The sequence below is a fragment of the Penicillium digitatum genome, chromosome 5 (assembly GCF_016767815.1).
Source record: "Penicillium digitatum chromosome 5, complete sequence".
NCBI classification, from domain to species: Eukaryota; Fungi; Ascomycota; class Eurotiomycetes; order Eurotiales; family Aspergillaceae; genus Penicillium; species Penicillium digitatum.
The window spans coordinates 1,469,376-1,491,276 of NC_089388.1; the positions used below are offsets into that span (position 1 = coordinate 1,469,376).

General features: G+C 48.3%; 8 protein-coding genes across 8 annotated transcripts; 4 read left to right on the forward strand and 4 right to left on the reverse strand.

Moving 5' to 3' along the window:
- Positions 1–142: 142 nt before the first annotated feature.
- On the reverse strand, positions 143–610 carry Pdw03_1726 (Catabolic 3-dehydroquinase 1; the record flags this gene model as incomplete). The annotated part of the gene is made up of 1 exon (XM_014681057.1): positions 143–610. The coding sequence occupies one exon, from the start codon at positions 608–610 to the stop codon at positions 143–145; it is 468 nt and encodes a 155-aa protein (XP_014536543.1).
- Positions 611–2,818: 2,208 nt separating this feature from the next.
- Positions 2,819–4,396, forward strand: Pdw03_1727 (Fungal transcriptional regulatory protein, N-terminal; the record flags this gene model as incomplete). Its single annotated transcript, XM_014681054.2, has 2 exons — positions 2,819–2,855; positions 2,901–4,396. 2 exons carry the CDS (start codon positions 2,819–2,821, stop codon positions 4,394–4,396), a joined length of 1,533 nt encoding a protein of 510 aa, XP_014536540.2.
- Positions 4,397–7,005: 2,609 nt separating this feature from the next.
- Pdw03_1728 (Ethanolamine kinase, putative) lies at positions 7,006–8,583 on the reverse strand (the record flags this gene model as incomplete). The annotated part of the gene is made up of 5 exons (XM_014681053.1): positions 7,006–7,180; positions 7,247–7,593; positions 7,672–8,099; positions 8,225–8,336; positions 8,416–8,583. The coding sequence occupies 5 exons, from the start codon at positions 8,581–8,583 to the stop codon at positions 7,006–7,008; spliced, it is 1,230 nt and encodes a 409-aa protein (XP_014536539.1).
- A 1,505-nt stretch (positions 8,584–10,088) lies between these two features.
- Pdw03_1729 (Cysteine/histidine-rich domain) lies at positions 10,089–11,258 on the reverse strand (the record flags this gene model as incomplete). Its single annotated transcript, XM_014681052.1, has 3 exons — positions 10,089–10,401; positions 10,485–11,001; positions 11,153–11,258. 3 exons carry the CDS (start codon positions 11,256–11,258, stop codon positions 10,089–10,091), a joined length of 936 nt encoding a protein of 311 aa, XP_014536538.1.
- Positions 11,259–11,463: 205 nt separating this feature from the next.
- Positions 11,464–11,793, forward strand: Pdw03_1730 (Glutaredoxin 2; the record flags this gene model as incomplete). Its single annotated transcript, XM_014681051.1, has 1 exon — positions 11,464–11,793. One exon carries the CDS (start codon positions 11,464–11,466, stop codon positions 11,791–11,793), a length of 330 nt encoding a protein of 109 aa, XP_014536537.1.
- A 1,807-nt stretch (positions 11,794–13,600) lies between these two features.
- On the forward strand, positions 13,601–16,510 carry Pdw03_1731 (Fungal transcriptional regulatory protein, N-terminal; the record flags this gene model as incomplete). The annotated part of the gene is made up of 1 exon (XM_014681050.2): positions 13,601–16,510. The coding sequence occupies one exon, from the start codon at positions 13,601–13,603 to the stop codon at positions 16,508–16,510; it is 2,910 nt and encodes a 969-aa protein (XP_014536536.2).
- A 2,462-nt stretch (positions 16,511–18,972) lies between these two features.
- On the reverse strand, positions 18,973–19,955 carry Pdw03_1732 (Arsenite efflux transporter (ArsB), putative; the record flags this gene model as incomplete). Its single annotated transcript, XM_014681049.2, has 3 exons — positions 18,973–19,620; positions 19,686–19,772; positions 19,830–19,955. 3 exons carry the CDS (start codon positions 19,953–19,955, stop codon positions 18,973–18,975), a joined length of 861 nt encoding a protein of 286 aa, XP_014536535.2.
- Positions 19,956–20,650: 695 nt separating this feature from the next.
- Pdw03_1733 (Rhodanese-like) lies at positions 20,651–21,212 on the forward strand (the record flags this gene model as incomplete). The annotated part of the gene is made up of 3 exons (XM_066099985.1): positions 20,651–20,803; positions 20,856–20,970; positions 21,034–21,212. The coding sequence occupies 3 exons, from the start codon at positions 20,651–20,653 to the stop codon at positions 21,210–21,212; spliced, it is 447 nt and encodes a 148-aa protein (XP_065957712.1).
- Positions 21,213–21,901: the final 689 nt, after the last annotated feature.

The window sequence follows — 21,901 nt, forward strand, 5'->3', positions numbered from 1 at the left end:
TCATGGTCTCATCAAATCAGCTGTTGGAGTTCAAGAGGCGAGTCGAAGAGAACATACAACTACTACTTCTTCCTGGAGGGAGGTGCTCGAAGTCATGCTCGTGCCTGTGTGAAACAACCCATCACAAAAGAACCCAACTCAATCATAGCGCAGCCTTAGCCTCCTTCTCCAGCTCCTCAAAATTAACACAAACATGCTCAACAGCGACCTTATACCCATAAACCCCGAGACCAACAATAATGCCCGCAGCCTTATCGCTGAAGTATGAGTGATGTCGCCAAGGCTCGCGCGCATGTACATTGCTCACATGGAGCTCGATGAAGGGAATGGCGACCCCGAGCAAGGCATCGCGGATTGCAACGGATGTATGAGTGTATGCGCCCGGATTGATGATGATCCCGTCGACTTTGCCACGCGCCGCCTGGATGCGGTCCACGATAGCGCCTTCGTGGTTCGACTGGAAAGATTCAAGAACGGCACCATAGCTGGCGGCCACCTCGCGGCTGTTCGACTCTACATCGGAAAGTGTTGTGTGTCCGTAGATGTGCGGTTCGCGTGTACCCAGGAGGTTCAGGTTTGGGCCATTGATTAAGAGGATGGATTTGCCCATTGCTGTGTGGTTTAATGTTGGTAGAATTGGGGTGATTTGGTGGTTTTTGGTAGAGTGTGGAATTGAAAGATTTAGTACGGAATATTTGGAAATGGCATTCACTGTAGGCGTGTAAAAACTATTCTTTTTTAATGCTCTTCTTTGGTCTTGTTCTCTCCGCATCTTGCTCGGCCCGGCAGAGCGCTTTGCCGTGGATTTTTGTGGGGACTTCGGGGTGGTGGGATGGGATTTGGTCCTGTTGCCTATTGTGTTATTGTATGGGATCATAACCTTTGGTGCAAATTTGTTGATCTCAGTGAAATAAAAATTATCGGAAGGGTACAATGGTGCCCTGGTCAAATCTATACCCTGGTTTGCTTCGCACCATATGTCAGCACATACCAGGATCGACGGACGAATATCTCAACTTGATACACAACGTTGACCAGGACTGCCCGATGTTCTTTATAAGCTAGCCAAGCTGCTGAATTGAGTTGGAAACAGGCGGACCTGTCATTTAAAGCAGTACAACCGCATGTTAAACCCACACAGCCAAACCATCGCCGTCTACGCTGGCATCTCAATGGATACTTCACAAACACTCAAAGGAACCGCAGGACATATCATTAGTCTGCATAGTTTTCCGTTCCACAAGCTTACCAGTGTCTTTGTGAAACACATCTTCCCCCACTACAAGTTCAATCTTCAACTGATGGTGAACGGTAATTCCCTTCGGCATTTTGCCCGTCGAGGAGAAAGAAAACTCTCTAGGAAGACATGGTGAAGTATGGCCTGCCCCTATCGGCACAGATCTCATAAGCTGCTGGGTCAATCTCGTTCACGATCTTTGCCTGTTTCGGAATTGAGAATTCAAACGGAATGCAGGTGGCTGATTTTTCTTCTCCCTTTCCGCAGAGATTCTTTCCGTTTGGTTGTTTAACGTATGGATTGCAACTAAATCCCCAGTACCCTTTCCTGCCTCCATCACACAACTTGCGGATCAACTGTCGTTCGCGGATGGAAAATTTCTCATCGGAACTGCTAGGTTGGCTTATGATCCGGACTATCTCTTCAGCATACCATCTCAGCTCTCGCACCACAAGATGACGGAACTCTGCTTCTCGGTTCGATGAGGCTGCCTCCCAATGAGTATGAACTGTAGCTGTGAATGAGATCTTCGACCCAGACCTCGATGTTGAGTTTTGTGAGAGAGTCATTCCTTAAACAGTGTTCGTAGAAGTCGGATTTTGAGATAAGTTTCCCTTGAGAAGTTTCAACCCCCCTTCCTCGGACAATAGCGGCAGAGGAACAGACCTAATGATTCGTTCAATCCTTGAGTCCGACTGTGGCGATTTGTTCACTGGATTGTAGAATGACGGATAAAAGATCCGCCAAGTGGTGTTACTGTCGGTTGTTAATGTTACAACCTGAATAAGCCGAACGTGGATCTGGGTCACATGGACCAGAGGTGAAAATGAACTTGCTGAGAGAACGGCATACCCTGCCAAAGCAGAACACTCACGCTTGTCATAGCACTGGCTATTGACATGGTGTGTAGAGGGAGCAACGAGGTTGAGATTAAGAGAAGGCATGATGCCGTCCGCAAAACGATGGTGATCCACGTTTTGATTGCTACGCATCTAAATGGTCATGTTGATTGAACAGAGAAAAAAGGAGTGTCGTACTGTACTTCTGTGTATACCAGCGATCTTTCCTTGCATAGGTAGCCAAGACGGAAGGAGTTCATCACGGGGGAGCCTTTTTGATGTTGAAGCTTGATGTCTGCACATATTACTCGGTATTTACATATCATACGCCAAATCTGTTCTCAGAGCTACAGAGGGAAGAGATTGAAAGGTATGGCTTACTTTGTTAGGTGAATTAGTTGTGTAGCTAGGGCTAATCACTCACCTTAGAATTTTGTTCCCTACCTCTATTTGGTATAACTCGGAACATTCGGGCACCACCATTCCGTGAGGAGGAACTCCAATGTAGGTAGAAAGATTCAATGTACGGAGTATTCTGTTCAGAATCGTTTATATTTGTGCGTGGGGTCCACTCGAGCGGAGAGCGCCAATCGTACATTTAGAGCCCGGACAGGTTTAGTGGAATTTCGTCAAAATCATCCCAGTTATCACATCTCACACTCAAAAATCTGTGCCCATACCAACGCCCTTGTATTCCAAGATTCTCTGTGTCCCCTTGTAGAAAGTCGAATGGAATAGACAGATGTCCGCAGGTTCTACGGAACAGTTGGCTGTTAAAGGTATGGATCTCACCTCGTGCTTTACCGGGGTCCTAACATCACTAGATTGTCCAACGTGTCAAAAGCGACGTATAAAGTGCGATCGGGGCATTCCCACCTGCCGTAAATGCGGGAAACGCAATTTAGAATGCCCAGGCTATGGCCTGCAGCTCAAATGGGTCCAGGGCGTCTCTAGCCGCGGTAGTCTGCGGAGCAAAGCATTTCCCTCCCTCAATGCTCCCATTACAGGATCAGAATGGCCTCCTTCGGAGGTCTTATCAGATACTCGTACAACTGGTAACGGAATAAATGCTCTGGACCGGTACTGTTCCATGACACGTTTCTCACGGGGACCTATTCCATCACCCGCTTCGGAACTGTGCTTTTCGCAAGCTCGACCACTGCATGTTTCTCGGTTGCTCTCCTGGTTCAACGACCGAGTCGCCCATCGGCTTGCGTGGGTTCCGCAACAAAATGCATGGCGCCATATGATTCTACCAATGGCGGAGAGCTCCGAAACAGTCCTTTCTTCCATTCTCGCTATCGCTGCCCATGATCTGGTATCGGAGTATTCTCCCAATGACCTGGGACATGGAACGTTCCAGCAGATGTCGATCAACTATCAAAATAAATCCCTTGCCCTGTTGGCTCAAGAGTTGAACGGTCTTTCTACATCGTCTACGTCGGCACTGCAAGCGAGCACAACATCTGCCTACACCCTGGCATCTGTGATTCTTCTCTGCAATAATGAGTTTATGAAACCCCAAGGTGCCGGGTGGAGGGTTCATCTCTCAGCTGCGAAGGAGATCATCCTAGCGGCAGGGAACCGACCATGCCAACACCACCAGCTAGCCTGCATCGAACAGTTTCTCATGTTGGAATTCTATGAGGCTTCGGTGTGGGCTGATTTGACGGCTTTCGATAACTACAACATGGCGATCAAATCTCCTCCGGCTAGCGCCGAGAATGCAGTCTTCACCGACTTCATTCGGCTAATAGACCATATCACCCGCCTTGAGCGTCTGAGATTTTGTTCTGAGACAATCGAGCAGGCTTCATCATACGGCCCGACCCAAGACGTCCAGTCGCAGATTGAGTCAGCTAGAAACAACTTGATGCGTCTCAGTGATTCCATTCCCTTTTCCTCCGAAGCGGATCAAATTGGCTTTGAACTGGTAGTGTGGATGTACTACCACGCAACCATCATCTACAGTCATCAGGCTTTATCAGAGGATGCTACTCCTAATGATGACGTGCGGAAGTCTCGGGATGAAATCCTCCGCTATGCACAATTTCTCTCCGAGACTCGGGACGGCACGTTTGCCCAGGACCTTGTCTGGCCACTTTTCATGGCAGGAACTGAGCTACGAGGACATCTGACCGGTCAAAAGGTCATTCAGGAATGCTTTGGAAATGTCATGCGTATCAGCCGTAGTCTGGATAGAGCGCGTGTTCTCTCGTTCGTTGAGACCTGGTGGAACGACCCTGGTACTTATCCATCTTGGATTGACATGGCTCGAAAGCAATCCCAATCTTCGCAGTGTGACTTTCTCATTGTATAATAGGCAGTTAGACATACCAAGAGATCGTGGCGATGATTGTTTCTGCGGATTATGGGTTCAAAGCGCAAAATGCCAACAGGGATCGTGGATGACTTGAAACTGCTTGTTTCGCAGGCTACCAACTTCTATCCCGGCTTCGAACAATTCTTAGGACATTCCGCGCGATTCACTTTGAGACTGGAATCCAGGCTCTTGATGGAAAGACCTTCGAAAAGTGACAGCCAGCTCTTCTTCCTTTTTGGTCCGATCTTGCCGTGGCTAGATAAGGAACGCAGTTTCTTCACATTTCGGACGAGGATTAGTAAGATTGGCTGGAGGATTGGCTGGAGGATCGGCTTCTTAGAGTCCAAGCAGCGTTTTGCGCGTGGCTTAGACACTTTTATAGCCACTAGTTACCAAATTCAACTCAAGCTGTTTTCAGTCGGGACATTCACTACCTTGTTATCTGTTGAGTCGAACTTGGAACCCTGTAGTGATCTAAGGATCATGGTTAGCAATTCATTTGGGAGTGGCTTCACTCTCCGCAGTGCATTTGGATTTTGATCAACCTAAGGAGAAGCGTCCACCCTGGGGCCAATAAGAGGGCCAAAGAGCACGGGATGGGGCCGAAGGCCAGTCGCGCGCTAATATACCTCATGGCTTGGACGCTCTGTCACCCATCACCGCTGCTCACCGTGTCAAGCGTGGTCTTGACCTACTTCTTTCGCCTCCAATTTGACATACCTCAGCCTATCAGTGTCTGCTCCTGCGCAGTTAACTATTTGGCTCATCCAAGATGATACTATCACCCAGGAAGCAGGCAGGGGTTCAACACTAGCAGAGTGAGACGATCTCTTGGAGCACTTCACGGGAAGGATAGACAATGCTCAGCCGCAAGTGACTGTCCTGCCGTACACACCTGCCGGGCCCTTGGTTGTCGTCCTGACCGGCTCAACCGGCATCTTAAGTATCTTCATGCTGACCATCCGGCTAAAGGTCCCATTGTCGCCCATCCATTGTCTGAATCGCAAAAAGGACAGCGCAACGAAGAAAACAACAAGAAAAACCAAACCAAAACCCCCCCCAAAAAATACAAATTCTACCACTAATACCACTAATACCACCACTACCACCTAAAATCCACTCTCGATCCAAATCACCTTCAGGCACGCCGACCTGACCTAAGCAGACCTAGGTCTCCATGAGAAATACCTTTACTCTATCCAAAAAATAACCCCATATCCCCGAGCACCTACTCTCGCACGCTGTGCAGATGCCCTCGGTAATCGAGTCATTCGTGCGCGTCGCCCAGATAGCCGGGGCTATACGCTCCCCTGGCCTCTAGGATAGAATTGAGTGATCCCTGAGCGTGGCGAGGATGTGTGCTTTATTGGAGATGCTGGGACCCACTTTGGGGCGAGTGGATTGGGTCCGTATCAGATTGCTCGCGAAGGTTTTGGTTGATCTTGGAGCTTTGGTCGGGTTTGGATTGACGCTGGCGCCGTTGAGGGCGAAGGCGGTCTGTTACTGTTTCTCATCCGTTGAATTTGTTTCCGTCATCATGGGGGATTGTTGCGCCTCTGGTTGCCAGTATGCTTTTGTGCCTTTAAAGAAGATTAGGTCTGTTGATCTGTCTTTGTCTGCTTTGGTGCAGCGTGTTAGGTTGGATATGGAGAGTTCTGGGACATCGGATGGAGCTAGGCCGAGTAAGATCTTGGATGAACGGGGGAGATTAGTGGGGGGCTTAGGGCTATTCAAATAGTAGGGAATAGTTATATGTGTGCTGGGTGACTGAAAAATTAAGAGAATAGTGGGAAGACACAGTCCGCTGGAGGAGTATTCAAGCTGAAAAGGGGACGCGATATATATATTGAAGCATTTTCCCACAACTTCACATTTTTGGGGGCTTTTCGCCACTTGCTTTGATTTATAACGTAGCCATAATGAGAATTCAAGTACTCAGTATCCTAACACAATATCTACACCATCACAAGTTGGGACCTAATCTTCGAGACACCAGCGTCGAGTGACAGATTTTTTAGGACCAAGCTCACAGCATCCCAAAGACTACATTACAAGTACAGCCTGGAACAAGGGAAATTATGTTTGAGACAAGTTTATTCAATTAAAAAAAAAGAAACGAGAAGAAAAATTAGGGGAAGAAAAAGAAACTACATTAACCTGGAAAACACCCCAGCTATGACGCGGTTGAAAGACAACACCAAGAAAAATTCACCACAGTGCAAAGAGACAAATCACCATCTTTATCGATAGACACCAAGACTTTTGCCCCAACACTACATTGCAATCGGAGTAGAGAGTTCCTCTTTTTTTCTTTCTCTTTAATTTTCCCTTGGATTAGACCTGTTGGTCCAGCCTCGTCTGTGGTCTTGGACGACCACAACATTGATTTGTTTTCATCAGTTAAATTCGGGTTCAGCGTAAGCTGGCTCTGAGGAAATTGTTGAAGTTCTGTAGTGCCAAATTGAATGTCTCTTGCAATCGCAAGAATGAGGTGAAGGGGTAGGTGTGATTGCGTCAGGATCATGAATTGATAGCGAGGATTAGTTGACGTCATTTCGTAGGAGCATGAGATGATCGGATTTTGAAAGGGAGAACTGCGAATGGCATTACGCCTCCGACGCCCAGCGAGACTCCCGCAGCGGCATCTCCTCGCCAGCTTGCTTGCGGCTCCCGTCCACCTCGCGTTTCCATGCGTAATACTCGCCGAGACGGGTCTCAGCGTAGCTGGCATAGTCAAAATCGATCTGGGAGATTTGCGCTTGAATGAGTGCCCAAACGCCCCTGGGAGATATTTTTAGCACGGTACGGTGATGGCACTATCTTTCTAACTGGGTCCACTGAACTCACCAGTAGAGACCGGGGATACCACGGAAGCGATCAACATCCTCATACAGCAGGTCGACAATCTCAGCCTGGGACGAAGCGTCAAGGCCGCGTTGTTCACAGTAGCTCTTCGTGTAGTCAGTGAGGAACTGGCGGCGCACAGACTTTGTCGGCATCATGTTGTAATCGCAGTCGTAGCCACCCCACTCAGCAAGGTGGTTTGAAATATCGAAGGCCGCGGGCGCAGGGACTGCATATTCGTAATCGATGAAGTTGACAGGCGCGATGCCGTCTTCGGGAGTCAGAACGCCGTTATCGCTCGGAAGAACAATGACGTTGGCACAGAGAAGATCGCAGTGCGAGAAAACCAGCTAGAAACCCAGCGATTAGCCAATATTCAAAAAAATGCAATCCCCATTTCCAGTCAATCAAGGCCGGGAGCCACATACCCCGTCTTCACCAATTCCCTTTCCATCATCTAGAATATCCAAAGCCCACTGCAACTCTGCTTGCAAACTCAACCGACGAGCGCGCTGCTCGGGCGTGGTGACCGGTAAAGCCAACACCCACTTCTGCAACACCGCCCACATAGACGGGCCCGCGCGCCGGGGCTGGATTGCGGCGATCTCGTCGTCCTGGATGTCCGCGATCTCGGCCACAGAGGCTTCCTCAACGGACGTGGCTCCGCTACTAGGCAGGTTGGCGTGCCACTGCGCCAGGCGGCGGGCGACACCGCGCCAGATGGGCGGGGATACTAGATCCAGGTGACCACATGGTCGGCCGCGGATGAAGCGGTAGAGCAGGCCGTTTTTGAATCGAGCGAGGAGAGGCGGGGCCAGGCCGCGGCTGGCCAAGAGTGCGTGAGACTTCGTTTCTCCTATGAATGATTGATCTACTTCAGCATATGTCGCAATGGGCAAGGGAGGCGCGGTGGGGCTTTTGTTTGGGTTGAGAAGTAGGGATTTTGACGAAGGTTGTCCGTTGGGGGGATTTTGCTCGTACTTTCGCGATCTATGAGGATCTCTGTGCCATTTCCGTACGCCCTCATCAGCACTGCCTCATTGTCTATTTGCTCCTCCGTCAGGCCGGGTCTCAGGTTGATGATTTTCAAAAGCTAGGGAGGTGTTAGCCTCAATTGGATTTTGACGACCTGCTGGTCTCGCGGGAAGCGACATTAGGAAAGAGAGACGCACGGTGTTGGTGATGCCGTCGGTGAATCGCACAAACTCAATATTGTTGCCAGGTCCCTCCCAGTCGGGGTTCAGGGTCAGGATAAGCCTGAGAGCAGATGCCTGAGAGTCGGCATGGCTATATGATAGGGGAATGTATCGGAAATCAGGCGTGGTCTTCGTCGAGCCCATCTTGGAGTTGAGAGTAGAGTGGAGGTGGAAAGGGGGTACGGGCGCGAGTTGATTTGTGTTTCAGGATAATCTTGTGCTATTTTAATAGTCCACAACTGCTTGAGAGGCACCGGCTCTATATCAGTGACGATGTCCCAAGTTCAAGATTCAAGCAATTGCACAAGGCTAAGCTGCTAGTGCAATGTGCGAATGGAGATCAAATTTTGGAAAGGAAAAGAGCACAATGTGGAAAGGCGGATTTTGTAGTATGGCGAAGGTACAAGAGATTCAGGGGCGAAGAATTCGAAGACGCTATCGATGGCGGGGAGGTTAATCGAGGCAGCGGGAGGTCTCGTGCTCCCGACCCGTGATTGGAAGAAGTGATTATTTGCTGGGGCCCAGGGTACTTGAGGACAAGGAAGGGACTTTTCCACCACTACTACTAGAGGTACAAAGATGTATAATCTTTTGGTTATTTGTGATAAGAACCTATTTTATACCTATAGAAAGATTTCCTAATGTGGTATGCCTTGTTTCAATTGAAGTTCGGTGGCGAAATGGTACGAAAGTATCTTCTTGACTGTACAAAAAAAAAAAGTACAACATACATTGCTTGTTCTAGCCGTTGCAAGGCACGGATGATCACATGAAAGACTGGAAGTCACCTAAAAGAGGGTCCTAGGTCACATGGACAGGTCAAACCCTGAGGCAAGCCCTACCTGCCCAAACCGATACAATCTCTCAACCAAAAAAAAATTGAAATTAGTCATAAAATCCATTATTAGTCAACGAAGTGGAAAAACATTTACACCGAAACCAAATTAGCTCTAGCGTATATCGACTTCCAGACATATAAAACAAGCTTCTTGCCCGCGCTTTTCCTCTTTTTTCTTTTCTCTCCATCATCAGTAGAGGTTTACATAACTTATGTAAATTTCAACGGGGCTCCACAATGTGGCTTGCTGAGGGTTATCCTATGGTTTCGGCCATCGTGGGTTTTCTTCCGTTCCCGGCCCTGGAGAGTAAAGGCGTCTCTCTTTTTCCCAATCACTTTATGGCTTTGCTAGGGTATCCTTCGGGAAGCCCCATGGGTGCTAGCTGTGGAGAGGGCGTCACATACCATTTTTCAGTCACTGATGTGTTCTGAGTTGTCACTGCCTCTGAATTAATTTAGGTCAGAGGTTAGCGAGCACAGGTTAGCGAGCGTAGCATCGGAAATCAAGACTTTCCCAACTGTTAATTCGAACGGCACTAGAGTTGCTTCGCCTGTTGTGTGCGGCCTATCGCTGGAGAGCTTCAGAAGACTCGCCAATTTCGGGACTTGTCAAAACGCCTGACCTTGCTAAGACTAAGCCTACAATTTGCCGTTTTTCCTTGCAAGGACATGTCGAGCACCCTTGAGTTACAGATGTACGTGCCACAGCCACGCGTCAGCTGAGTGTGTACTGCATAGAGACGAGATCCTGATTGTCATCACCGTCATAACTGTTGAAATTTTCTATCGTGCAACTTTTAGATGTTCCCAATCAAGCATGTCCAGCATTGCCAATCTGGATGCGCTCTCCCGTCCACTTGTCATCACTGCGCAACACCGGCCAGCTAGCACCGTCGGCCTTGATCAAGCTCAAATCTAGCTTGGTGCCCAACACGCGGAAAGTTGATTTATCTGCGTCAATAGGCGCAAAGAGGCTGTATGTATCCTGGTAGCGCTTGTTGTCCGTGGTAGGAAGGTCGAAGATAATCGAGTTGGCAGCAAACTGAACCTTGGCTCGTTGCTTGTCAATCTTCTTGAGGTATAGGGAGACGTTGACGGCGGTGGGCGTTTGGTAGAAATCGTTTCTGTAGAGTGCGAAGGCAAGTAAGTTTGCGGTTTTCAAAAACAAAACAACATAGCTGGTCTGCCTGTCTTGTTGTATACACACCTGACTGAATCCACCTTCTCTTCGCCCGCGGGCTTGGCCTTGCCAACAAACATGTGTCTCGTCTTCTCTGTGCATCCGGGGATCTTCAGGAACTCATCGAACTCGAGCACCCGACGTTTGCAACAGGACCACCCCTTGCTGCCCTCGTGGAAGACCGGCTGGCCCGGGTGGTGGACGCACTTCTCCTCATCACGAGCAGTAGACCCGGTGTAGGACGCGCCACAACTCCTCCGACGGCATGTTGCATTAGCGGGGATTTCCACATCGGGATCATCAGACTCAGGCTCATCGATGACTGGCTTCGCAGGCGGCGCCGCAGTTGCGATAGTTGGGGTAGCGGAGATGGGTAGCCGCTCGGACTTCCTCTGCTCAGCCGGTGTAGGAGGAGCAGTGACATCCTCAGCCTTGGGCTCGGGCGCTGGTGTGTCGTCAACGGTGGAATGCTTGCCAGTTGTGCATGGCGGGATGCCGAGGAATTCCTCGAAGGTTAAGACGCGAGGCTTGCAGCATTTCCAGCCTGAGAAGTTAGTGGTGTTGCGAGGTAGAAACGTAGCAGAAGTTAGAGACAAGATCAGGTGTCACATTGCGTTGCCGCAATGGTCCACCGTGAACCGGTGGTGAAATCATGGGACACAGATCTGGCATAGCTTGATCACCAAGGTACTTACCTTTCTGCCCCTCGTGGAACACTGGGGGACCCGGATGATATACGCAGTCTTCCTCCGGGTCGGTGAAGGTCTTTCCACACGCTTTGTGGATGCACTTGCCTGCCATGATTGTATAGCAAGACAAGTTATAAGGAATTGACGGGACTGAGTCGAGAGAGAAGATTGTAAAAGTCGCAGATTACCTAACAGGGTTTAGCGGGGAAGCTCGAATGTTCCATCGCGGAGAACTTTCTGACCGCATTCGCGTCACGGCACCGGCCACCTCGAAAACCCGTGGTTGAATTCATTCCTTCCATATTTACTCTTCTCTCATGTTTTCCACGCGTGCCCTTCTCAGCCCAGCCCGCTTGACTTTGTTTACGCGCGCAGGCTGTGGCCTTTGCGATACCGCCAAAAACACCGTGGTTCAGCTCCAGAAACGGCGCTCCTTTGAATACGTCGAAACGGACATCATGGAACCGGGGAACAAATCTTGGAAGGATGTTTATGAGCTTGATGTTCCAGTTCTCCATGTCCAGTCAGTTCATAACGGGCTGCCCAAGGAAGCCAATCTCTCCGATGCGCGCAAATTGTTCCATCGATGGACAGAGCAGGACGTCGAGCGATCGGTAGATGAAGCGGAAAAAGCAAATTCCAGATGATTTTGTTTTGGATAGGCATTGCATGTCCAACCGTGCGGATTGCTCTGGTCCGCTGGCGGGAACTTCGCATTTCACAACGGGGGGACCCTCCTACATGGAGGCATTGACATCGTGAGACACAGTGATGCTCGTGGCTCTTGTTCTACTATCTCTGCATAATCGCTTCTCCAGTCCTACTGGCAGGACATAGCAGCCCTGCAAATTGGACAGCGAGTATACTTCTGTTTGTATCTGATGTCTTTGACCGGCAGGTGAATGATGGCAGACCTGCTCATGATGTACTCAGATGCCACATCATTGTAAAATATGTGTAGTCCCTGTTTCCCACGGACATCTGAACATTTCGATAATAAATTTGATCTACAATTCCAATCAGTTTTGCCACCCAAATTCATCCCACCTGCCTATTTCGTACAAAAGCTCTGATACATATGGTATTCACCACAGCTCATTCATTCTCTTTCATCTCAAATAGCTCATATCAAATAACTCGGGTAAACTGACAATTAGAAAATCAATTCTCACATGCACACCTTTTCAAGTTCGTCTCGTACTTCAATGTTGTAGGTTGTCCATCGAGCCCGGGGAGCATGTCTGACTAGGCGGTAAGGCAACGACCACCCCTAGTTAACTAAAACCAACAACTTAATCTTGAAGTAGCCCTTTTCAGGTATCATTGTCACCACGAAATACGATGCGGCGAATCACTCAGGACATTTGATCTGGTGAAGCGACGTTGAACTGGATCTTAAACTCTTCTTGTCCTCTTTGAACTTCTCATCGTGCTCCGAGTTTCGCAATCATCTGCAGTCGTGACCCTCACGGTTCTGCCACGCGCCTTTACGCGTTTCCACTAATTTTTCCTCGGCGAATCATTTCAGATCAAGAGAGCATTGAATTTTATCGGTAAGTGATTCATGAAACCGATCTGTGGTGCTGGTGCTTGTGCAACATCTTTCACATCGCATGGTGCAAAAGGTTGTTCTCACTTCACTGTGAACTGTATATGTACTTCGCGAATTAACCAATCAAAAGCTAATCTCTTCATCATTTTCAGCTCTTTAAATACTTTTAAAAAACAACGTTTCAGATATTGGTGAGTGACTTTCCAAAACGCTCTTTGTTGCTCGCTTTGTAGGGGGCTGTACGATATCTATCAAGCTACGGTCAACTCAGCCAGGCGAATTATGTCATCTCAAATTCGAGTAACGCAGACTTATACGGTTACCTTTATAGATCATCGTATTCAGCCAATTGATTCAGGGTACTTAATCTGTGTCAATGGCCGACCAAACGCCAATGGCGAAGGACGCTGACACTTCGTGGCCACAATCGGCTCCATTGTCAACAACTTCTTCAGCACAGTCAAATCACCCCTTGGGATCTTCTTGTATGAAATGCAAGGCAAACCACAAGCGTTGTGATCGTACTAGACCAGGTAATCACCCCGTGACATGACAGGTCAACGAGTATTGCGAGAAGTTTGTTGATGATTGACTATGCATACAGCCTGCCAAGCCTGTCGGAGCATGGGCCTTGATGCTGAATGCAAATATCCTTCTGCAGACTTAGCAGTGTATGCTTATTTTTGAAATCAGCTTGGCCGAGCCAAAAATACTAATTCATGCCATCTAGTACCTCGAGCAAAAGAGCCGGGAACAGAATCACCAAGAAAACTGGTGCTCCAATCTCAGGATCAATGTCCAATAATGACCCTGCGTTACCTAAAACAGGTGAAAAAAGACCAATATGTGCAGAAGATTCTTTTGAACAAGTTGAGCTTGTCAGAGATGTGGTTGGAATAACCATGCAAAATGATCTCAACCACCCCCAGCAGACGGAGATAACTCAGCAGTCTCCTTTGAAACTGCAGAAGATATCCGAGCCTGGCGCTGGAAGTGCTGCTGGGAAATCTGCTTTGGAACGAGGTCAAACTACACCACTCGACGCCGGTATGCCCAGTGGAAGTAGACCATCTCCTCCCCTGTGCGGTATACCTCCTACAATGCTTCAAGATGAAATGGAGCTCCGATGCAACTTGACTACCGAAATAAATGTCCAGAGAATGAAGCATCGCAATCTTGCTGCAGGGCCTCTGCGCAACATCGTGAAACTACTAATGAAAGCCAGGGCTGAACGCCCAGCCCCTGAATCGAAAATTGATGGATCGAGTGCTATGCCATTGAGTGACGAGTGGCGTGAAGAGGATGACCTCATGGAAGTTGCAACAGTCAAGCTTGAGAAGGGTGGCCGATGCTCTCGTGCTCTTCTCAGTCGCTTTGAGAACTTCTTGTATGGCCCATTGATGAGCTCCGAGGAGAAGAAGATGCAAGAGCGTATCATGTGCGTTGAAGAGTGTTTGTCAAGTGCATCAGCGCCTCCGACATCCGATCACAACTACCTGTTCCTCCATCGCCTTAAAAGGATCATACTTCATCCCGATGCCTATGGCTTGGACGAGAAAGACTCACGCATCGGCTTCCTTTGCAACCAGCTTCTTGCAGCTATAGCGACCAACTCGAAGTTGACTCCTTCGAACCGCAAGAAATTTGCAGAGCTTCTAGACCCAGATGGAGAGATTGCCAATGTCAGTGCAGATAATCCAGGTGTTAAAGCAGAAACTCCAATCTCAACAAGGAAGGCGTCACCCAAGCCCACCTCTGCACGCGTGCATTCCTCACACACGACAGAAACACCTTCAAGAACGATGGCAACACGCCAAAAAAGCTCTGTCACCTCTCTGTCTCCTTCGCCACCCCATCCTCCTCCTCTCCCCTCTCGTTCTTCAACTTTATCACTAACATCTATTGAATCAATTGATCTAACCGATGACGCCATGTCATCGTCCTCTCCTTTCATCGTAAAGCGTACGCCCAAGAAGCATGTCGCTTCTGACAGCCAATCGTCGCAATCCAACAACACTGCGTCATCTTCCATGGAGCCGTTGCCCAAGAAACGTCCTGCTTCGGATGGCCAGTCAAATGACATGATCGCTCCGGCTCCTAAGCGTGCTGCCTCTGGCCGCCGCTCATCGAATCTCAACAACATCATCGCCCCACCTCATAAGCGCTCTGCTTCTCGCACCCAGTCATCGCAGCCTAACTACACCATCCCTCAGGTTCCAAAGCCTGTTTCTTCTAGCAGCCAATCTCTTAATTCCGAAGCGCCGAAGAAACTCTGGAGCATTTTTCTTCTTAAATGTGGTCTACTCCTCCCAGCTCTTGATCTGGACCAACTGACGGTATCTTTCAACGTGGCTGTGAATCACGGCAAGCTCGCACCTAACGTTATTGATCCAATACTCGGTTTCTGCCTTGCAGTCGCAAGCCACCTCACTCTTGAACGGAGTCTTTGGGAGGGCCGTAAATGGAACGATGCCGCTCTATCCACACTGAGGAGGGAAGAAAATACCCCCTCGCTTCAATACTTCCACCGACGGATCCTTCAAATCGAGTATGTTCATATGGTTGGATATCTGGAAAAGGGCTGGGAAATCTTATCTCTCGCTATCAGCAAAGCAGAATATCTTCAGATGCACACGATGCATGGTGGATGCCTCGCCGTTGACAAAAAGTCGCTGGAGCAGGTTCGGGTGATATGGCAGTCTCTCTGGATGAAGAAACTATCTCTCGCTCTCCAGCTTGGTATTGTCAATCAATACCTCGATGTTTTCCACTTCTCACCAATGCCGATGCAGTCGCAGATGCAGGAGACCATGGAAATATATGGTGGCAGACAATCATTCGTGGCGTCGTCTTTCTTCATTGCTTCTGCCACTCTTTTGAAGAACACTGATGACCTGATCAGCGTTGAAAACAATCTACGTGTGACTCGCATGGAATGTCCAATCAAATGGTTTTCCACCTTGGACCTGCGTCCTTTCCAAGACTTGAATGAAAGTTTGTCTAGCTGGAACAATTGTTTACCCAATTGCCTGGAATGGAAGGGAGCTACCGTCGAATTTGCTATCGAGAAGGACCCCATCGTCCGCCGCATGTCCCTTCTGGCCCACGTACGTTATGCCTACTTCCGACTTCGACAGCACCGGCCTTTCTTGATACTAGCCTTGCGACTTTCCAATGCGTGTGCCTGTGAAAATAATCCGCACATGACCGGCAAGGAGATGGATTCGATCAACTCCTCTCTTCTTCTCGCCCTGGTGTATCATGGTGCTATCAAATGTCTCACCGCCGCCCAGGACGTTGTCAAAACTCTCTCTATTTCCTACGAAAAGGAGAATGACGATCATGCTAAGTGCGAGCAGCTAGACTATCTCTACGCTTCTGGCCTTGTTTTGATCGCGGCGATGCGGATACCTTGTCTAATGGATGGGACCCAGCACTGTGCATCTCCCACAGCCGCAGTCGATAGATCGATCAGTATGATTGCGAAGGATTTGCGGCGGGTTGAACAACTGCTTCGATGTTATCAGGAACGGTGCGAACAGGCAACAAAACTGAAGCTCCGTGTTCAGCGCTGTCGTGATGCCATTGCGATTATCCGCTTGCAATCCGTATCTTCGGATTGTCTGATCACGGACCATGAGATTACATTCCATCGGAATGTATGGCTACGGATCTATGATCGATTAGGCTTGGACCTCCCATTCCCGAGGTTTTGCAATGGCCGGGCCGCTAATGATAAGAGTGCTGGCCGTCGAATGACCTTCGGTTGGCTTGAAAGCCTGCCATTTGATCTGGACAGCCAAGGTGAGTAATTGGTCCACAGAGGGGATGAGGAGTTGTAGCTGTAGGCATGTTGTTCTATTCAAGAATAAATTCTGCTGTCTCTTAAATTTACCTGACTTAATCTTCGTGTTTCTCTACACCTCTGTAGGCCCTTATCACGGGCGTAATCCCCACTAAGACTTCCTTGGTTGGCGTCAGACTTAACCAATGCATTGCAAATTTTCTGTGACAAAGTAGGTATTTATATTGGCGAGTGAAGAGAAGAAAAAATCATCCCACGATATTCGGCCCAAGATCGTGACCTGGGCTGCCGGGAGTTTTTTTAGTGAGGGGATGATTGAGCAGGATCTTGACTTACGGCCCTAGAGACCAGAGACTGGCCAGAGGTAGGAGCTAGGCTTAAGTAGCATGGCAGTGGAAAATAAAAGGGATGTCGTGGAGGAATCGAACCCTGACATGTAGATAGGCAGGTTTCCTAATGAGGAAACAGGACCTCATATAGGTAGGGTAAAAGGCTTCCCAACTGCCAATCTTCCCCGGTTAGCTCGGTAGATGGGGCGGTCTGAGATAAATCTTTTAGATGCTGAAGATGTCACCTTGCCAACGCCGGTGCCATATTCATTAAGGCGGACTTAGGGTTATGGAGGCAGCCCCCACACCACCTTGTAACTATGACACGGGCCCTTGTCCTGGAGGGGGCGGTGGTCCTAAAGGGACAAGGTTGAAAGTGGATTGAGCGACTCTTTTTTTTTCAATTTTTTTTTTTTTTTCAAATTGTCACTTCAATAGTCCTTTGTCTTCCTCGTGTAGGGGATTTGGTTTGTCTAAATGTAGATGCACTCAGGAAGTTCACCTTAAAACTTAAGTTTGACCACGGGTAGTTCTTACCCCGACATTCTCCAAGGTGTCCTCTTAATTACAGTAGGAGGTATTCAATAAGTGGTTCCTATTGATGGTGAAAATCACTTGTAGTCAAGATCAAGCCGCTCTGATTAGAAGACTATTGAGCAGGAGATACAAGAGACGGGACTACCTAGCGTCAGAATTCGGGGTCTTAGACAACAAAGTAGGGTAGAAACATAGTCATCCTGTGTGCGGAAATCGAACTCTAGTCAGTAAAATTGATGTGTCCCAATTAGGAAATGGTCCTAGATAGGCCATTTTGGACATGTCAATCAACCGAAGTTCGATTAATCTGTTACAATCTAACCAGTTGCGTACAACTGTGCAGATGCTTCTTCCATCCGAAGCAAGAACTCGAGTCCACAACGCCGAGTCGAGATTAGATATTGTAAATCCCAAGGAGTGTACAAATACTGATCGTAAAGAGTGTGGAATCAGCCCATTCCTGTAGCCTGAAACCCCATAAACCATAGGCCCATACGTAAGAAATACATCTATTATGAAGTGCGCTCTTCACCTTCCAATCCCCACTTCACCCTCTCTCTGTAACTCCTTCTCTACTTGCTTTTATTCGAGGTGCAGAGATCTTGATTCTATTGCATCTACTTGGACTTTCGTGACTAACCTGATTATTGTTAGAGCCGACCACGTCCTTGCGCTCAATGGGCGCTGCCTGCTATCATATCCTTCTCTTCAGCCTAGGCTTGGCTGGCGAATCAGCTATTACCAGGTCATGCTTGATCCTTTACACAATACGCATGCAACAAAGAGTGAGCGCAATACAACAGTCTCGGACAACGGTCTTCGCACCCCACCAAGTGCTGCATATCAGCTCAAATTTGGCCGACCTATCTGAAGAGACTTTTCGTCCAAACCACAGGAAGCACTTGATTATCCACCCTCCAGTAGAATTTTCCATTGCCTGAAATCAAGGAAATCCAAAAATCCAATTCCGTGCCTTTGGTATTGTATTTGATCCCTAATCATCATGCTAAAGAGCACGGAGCAGTATTCAAGTTACTCGGAATGCTTGTCTTTCTGCCCTTCTAGGTCCCCTGATTCTGGCAAGCCTCAAAATCCAGTTTTATCGGCTGCGTTGAGGGAGGATCTTGGTCAAATCATTGTCCTAGTTCAATAGTAACGGGATAATGAAATTCAATCCCATATCCGGTGATATACTCGACGAATCTCATTGCTACCAGAATGACAAGGGAGTTTGGTTCTCCATGGATTAAATTTCCAAATTGGATTTTTATTTATCAAATCCTCCTTTCAGTGGTGGAGGGGTGAATGCAGCTAAAGTATCGTTTGTCCCAACTTGTTCTTCTGAGCCCCGAATTGATTCTATTCGCTTTGCTCTCAATTACGTTACAACTTCGGATGAGATCTTCACTCGACACGATTAGAATATGAGTAGGATGGAAGCTAGCTGGCTTTGGTCTTGGTTTTGTGCGTGGCATAGCTCAAGTCGGACGGTAAAACTTTTAAAGACGAAGAGGCGGAGGGAAGGTTGATAGATGTTCACACAGATATTTAAGGCTGTGTCTTTCCAAATAATGTTTGATCCTCGAAATTCTACATTTCGGTCTTAATCCTTCCAAGAAATTCGTCTAGCTATCAATTTGACAGCATATACCAGGCCCAACAGTACTGGAACCTCTATGAGGGGCCCAACAGTGGCAGCAAGAGCCTGGTTACTATCCGCACCAAACATCGCCACCGCAACCGCAATTGCCAGTTCGAAATTGTTGCTAGCAGCCGTAAAGCTCTGCACGGCGGCCAGTTTGTAACCGAATCCCAATTTGTATGCGACAAGGAGGGTCGCAAAGAAGATGATCAGAAAATACACGATGAGCGGTGCTGCGACTCGAACCACGGAGACAATTTGGTGCACCACATGGCGGCCTTGCGAGGCGAATAACACAAGTATTGTGAACAGCAGGCCGATGAGAGACCATGGGCTCAGCCATTTCAGAAAGGTATCATCGTACCACTTGGCAGAAATTCGTCGGAGCACGAAACGCGTGACGATCGCGGCTCCCAAGGGTATTCCGAGAAACACCGCAACGCTTTTGGCAGCTGTTGAATATTCGAATGTCACTGGATCACCACTGATGACGCTGATGAAGAACACCCCCAATGGAGCGAAAAGAACTATCTGCAGCACTGAGTTGAGAGCGACGAGGATGGCACAATATTCGTTGTCGCCTCCGGCTAGCCCTGTCCAAACAAGCACCTGATAGAAGCTAGGTCAGCGCCATCTATTTTTCAAGGACCGATTGCTGAGGGGTTGAGGCTTACCATAGCAATACAGCGTGCCAATCCAACAAGAATCAGTCCCTGTCGTAATTCTGGCTCGTCGGGCAAAAACACCCAAGCCAAGGCCAACTATTGAAGGCCAAGTCAGTGGTAACTCCGTGGCATGGAAGTGTTGGGGCCACAAACCATAAGAAATGGGGCAACTATCCAATTCAGAAGAACGCTGAAGGCCATCTGGACCCAAATTTCTTTTGCACGGAAAACATGATGCAGAGATTCGAACCGGATCTTGCACAGGATGGGGAACATCATAACTAAAAGGCCCACGGCTGGAGATTTAAATTCAGTCAGCAAATACTGTGAAAGTCTGGGGCCTGCTTGCTTGTACCAATAGGAATAGAGACCCCCACAAAGTTCCCCCTTTGTAGAGCTGGACCTGTGGTTGGGACAAAGTTGCCCAGGATGATCCCAACTGCCATGGCAAGAAAGATCCATATTGCCAGAAACCGGTCAAGAAGACCGAGACTCGAGAACATGGATTCTTTTCTAAGTGGCCTATCTGAGGAAGAGGTCTCACTTTGCTTTTCAATGTCGCATGTTTTTGTTTGCCCGTTAGGAGGATTGGAGGATGTATGCAAACATGCCCGTTGTTGTGTTGAAGCCATGGCGAATAATCAAGCCGATTCAGGGAAAGCCTTATTAAAAGATGGTTGTTGGAATGCAGGCGAAGGTTACTCGACAGCAGGGGTTTGAACTCTTATATTCGTCCAGAGCCATGAATATTTGCATAGATCTAGATGGAAATCTGGATGGGAATGAAATGTCACTGGCGGGTGCTGATTGGCTGAAGAGGTTCAACTCTAGAAATTGTCTCAGCCAATCAGAATGCGGGAGTGACATTCCTCTTACGCAGAGGCGGTCTTCGGGGTAATATCTAGCTGCAGAGTCAATAGTCTGAAAAGCGTCCAATCTCTTCATTTTCAAGTTTAGCATCTTTCTTGACCACTATGTCAGCCGAGCTTCCATGGCATGCTGCATATCCATCACCAAGGGGCGCGGCACCTTCCATTTCAAGAGAAGAGCTACTGCAGTGGATTCAAGAGGGGAGACAAGCAGGCAAAGACTTTATACTTGTTGACCTACGTCGCACAGACTATGAGGTAAGGGTAGGTAGAGAAAGAGTGAGATCCTCATGCGCTAATCTGTTGAAAGGGAGGAACAATCCAAGGGTCATTGAACTTGCCAGCTCAGAGTTTATACCCCATGATTCCTACTTTATATTCGCTCGTATCGAACAGCCGCGTGAAAGATGTGATTTGGTACTGTGGTGAGTCTTGCGAAATAAATATGACTACGACTTCCTCAAGTGCGAGTTCTAATCTCTCTTCAGGGTCATCTGCTGGTCGAGGCACTCGTGCAGGAGGGTGGTTTGCGGATCACCTCGAAGATCACCATGATACAGAAGTCAAGAGCTGGGTCCTATCGGGTGGCATTAAAGGATGGGTTGCAGCCGGTCCTGACTATACATCCTGGATGGATGGGTACGAGGCCTCTGTCTGGATAAAGTAGAAGTATTCAGTCGAAATGGTCAATTGAACGACACGAGGTTTGGTGTCAACTTCCCAAATAGATTTGAAAACACCATGCTTTACCAAAAAAAAATCCCCCCATTCTGATCCTTTGACATGCTTGACCACACCCTCCAATCTGGCAAGCTGCCTCGAAGCGAGAAATACGTACTGCCGGCCGTGAGACTAGTGTCTCACAATTCTCAGGCAGTCCTTGATCGCTTTTCTTCATTGGAATTATCATTATGTGTTCAATAGGAGTTTCCTAGATGTCAAAGGTAAGCAAGAGTGTAATCCAGCTCATGATTAACCTAGTCGGAAGATCCAGCGGTTAGATATGCCTGAACAACTTTACAAACAGCCCTAGCCATATTTTCCTCGGGGTACCTGATCAAGGCGAGGTACTGTTCTCTGTTGAGGCTAAGAAGGTTGTTTTTAAAGCTATTGCTACCTGGGAACACTGTCGCAAATTTCCCCAAACATGACCGGTGGACTCCGGGAAATCGTTCTTCAGTCCGTTAGCCACATCGCCATTGTCATAAAATAGCGACATAAATTGGGCTGGAGCCAGTTACCTGCTTTGAAATCATTCAATTGTTGCTGAGATGAGGGTGCGAATGTGGCTCAGAAAGGTTCCTATCGAGGGATTCGTGGCGCGCTTCTTCCTCCTCAGTGGTGAGTTCGACCGGG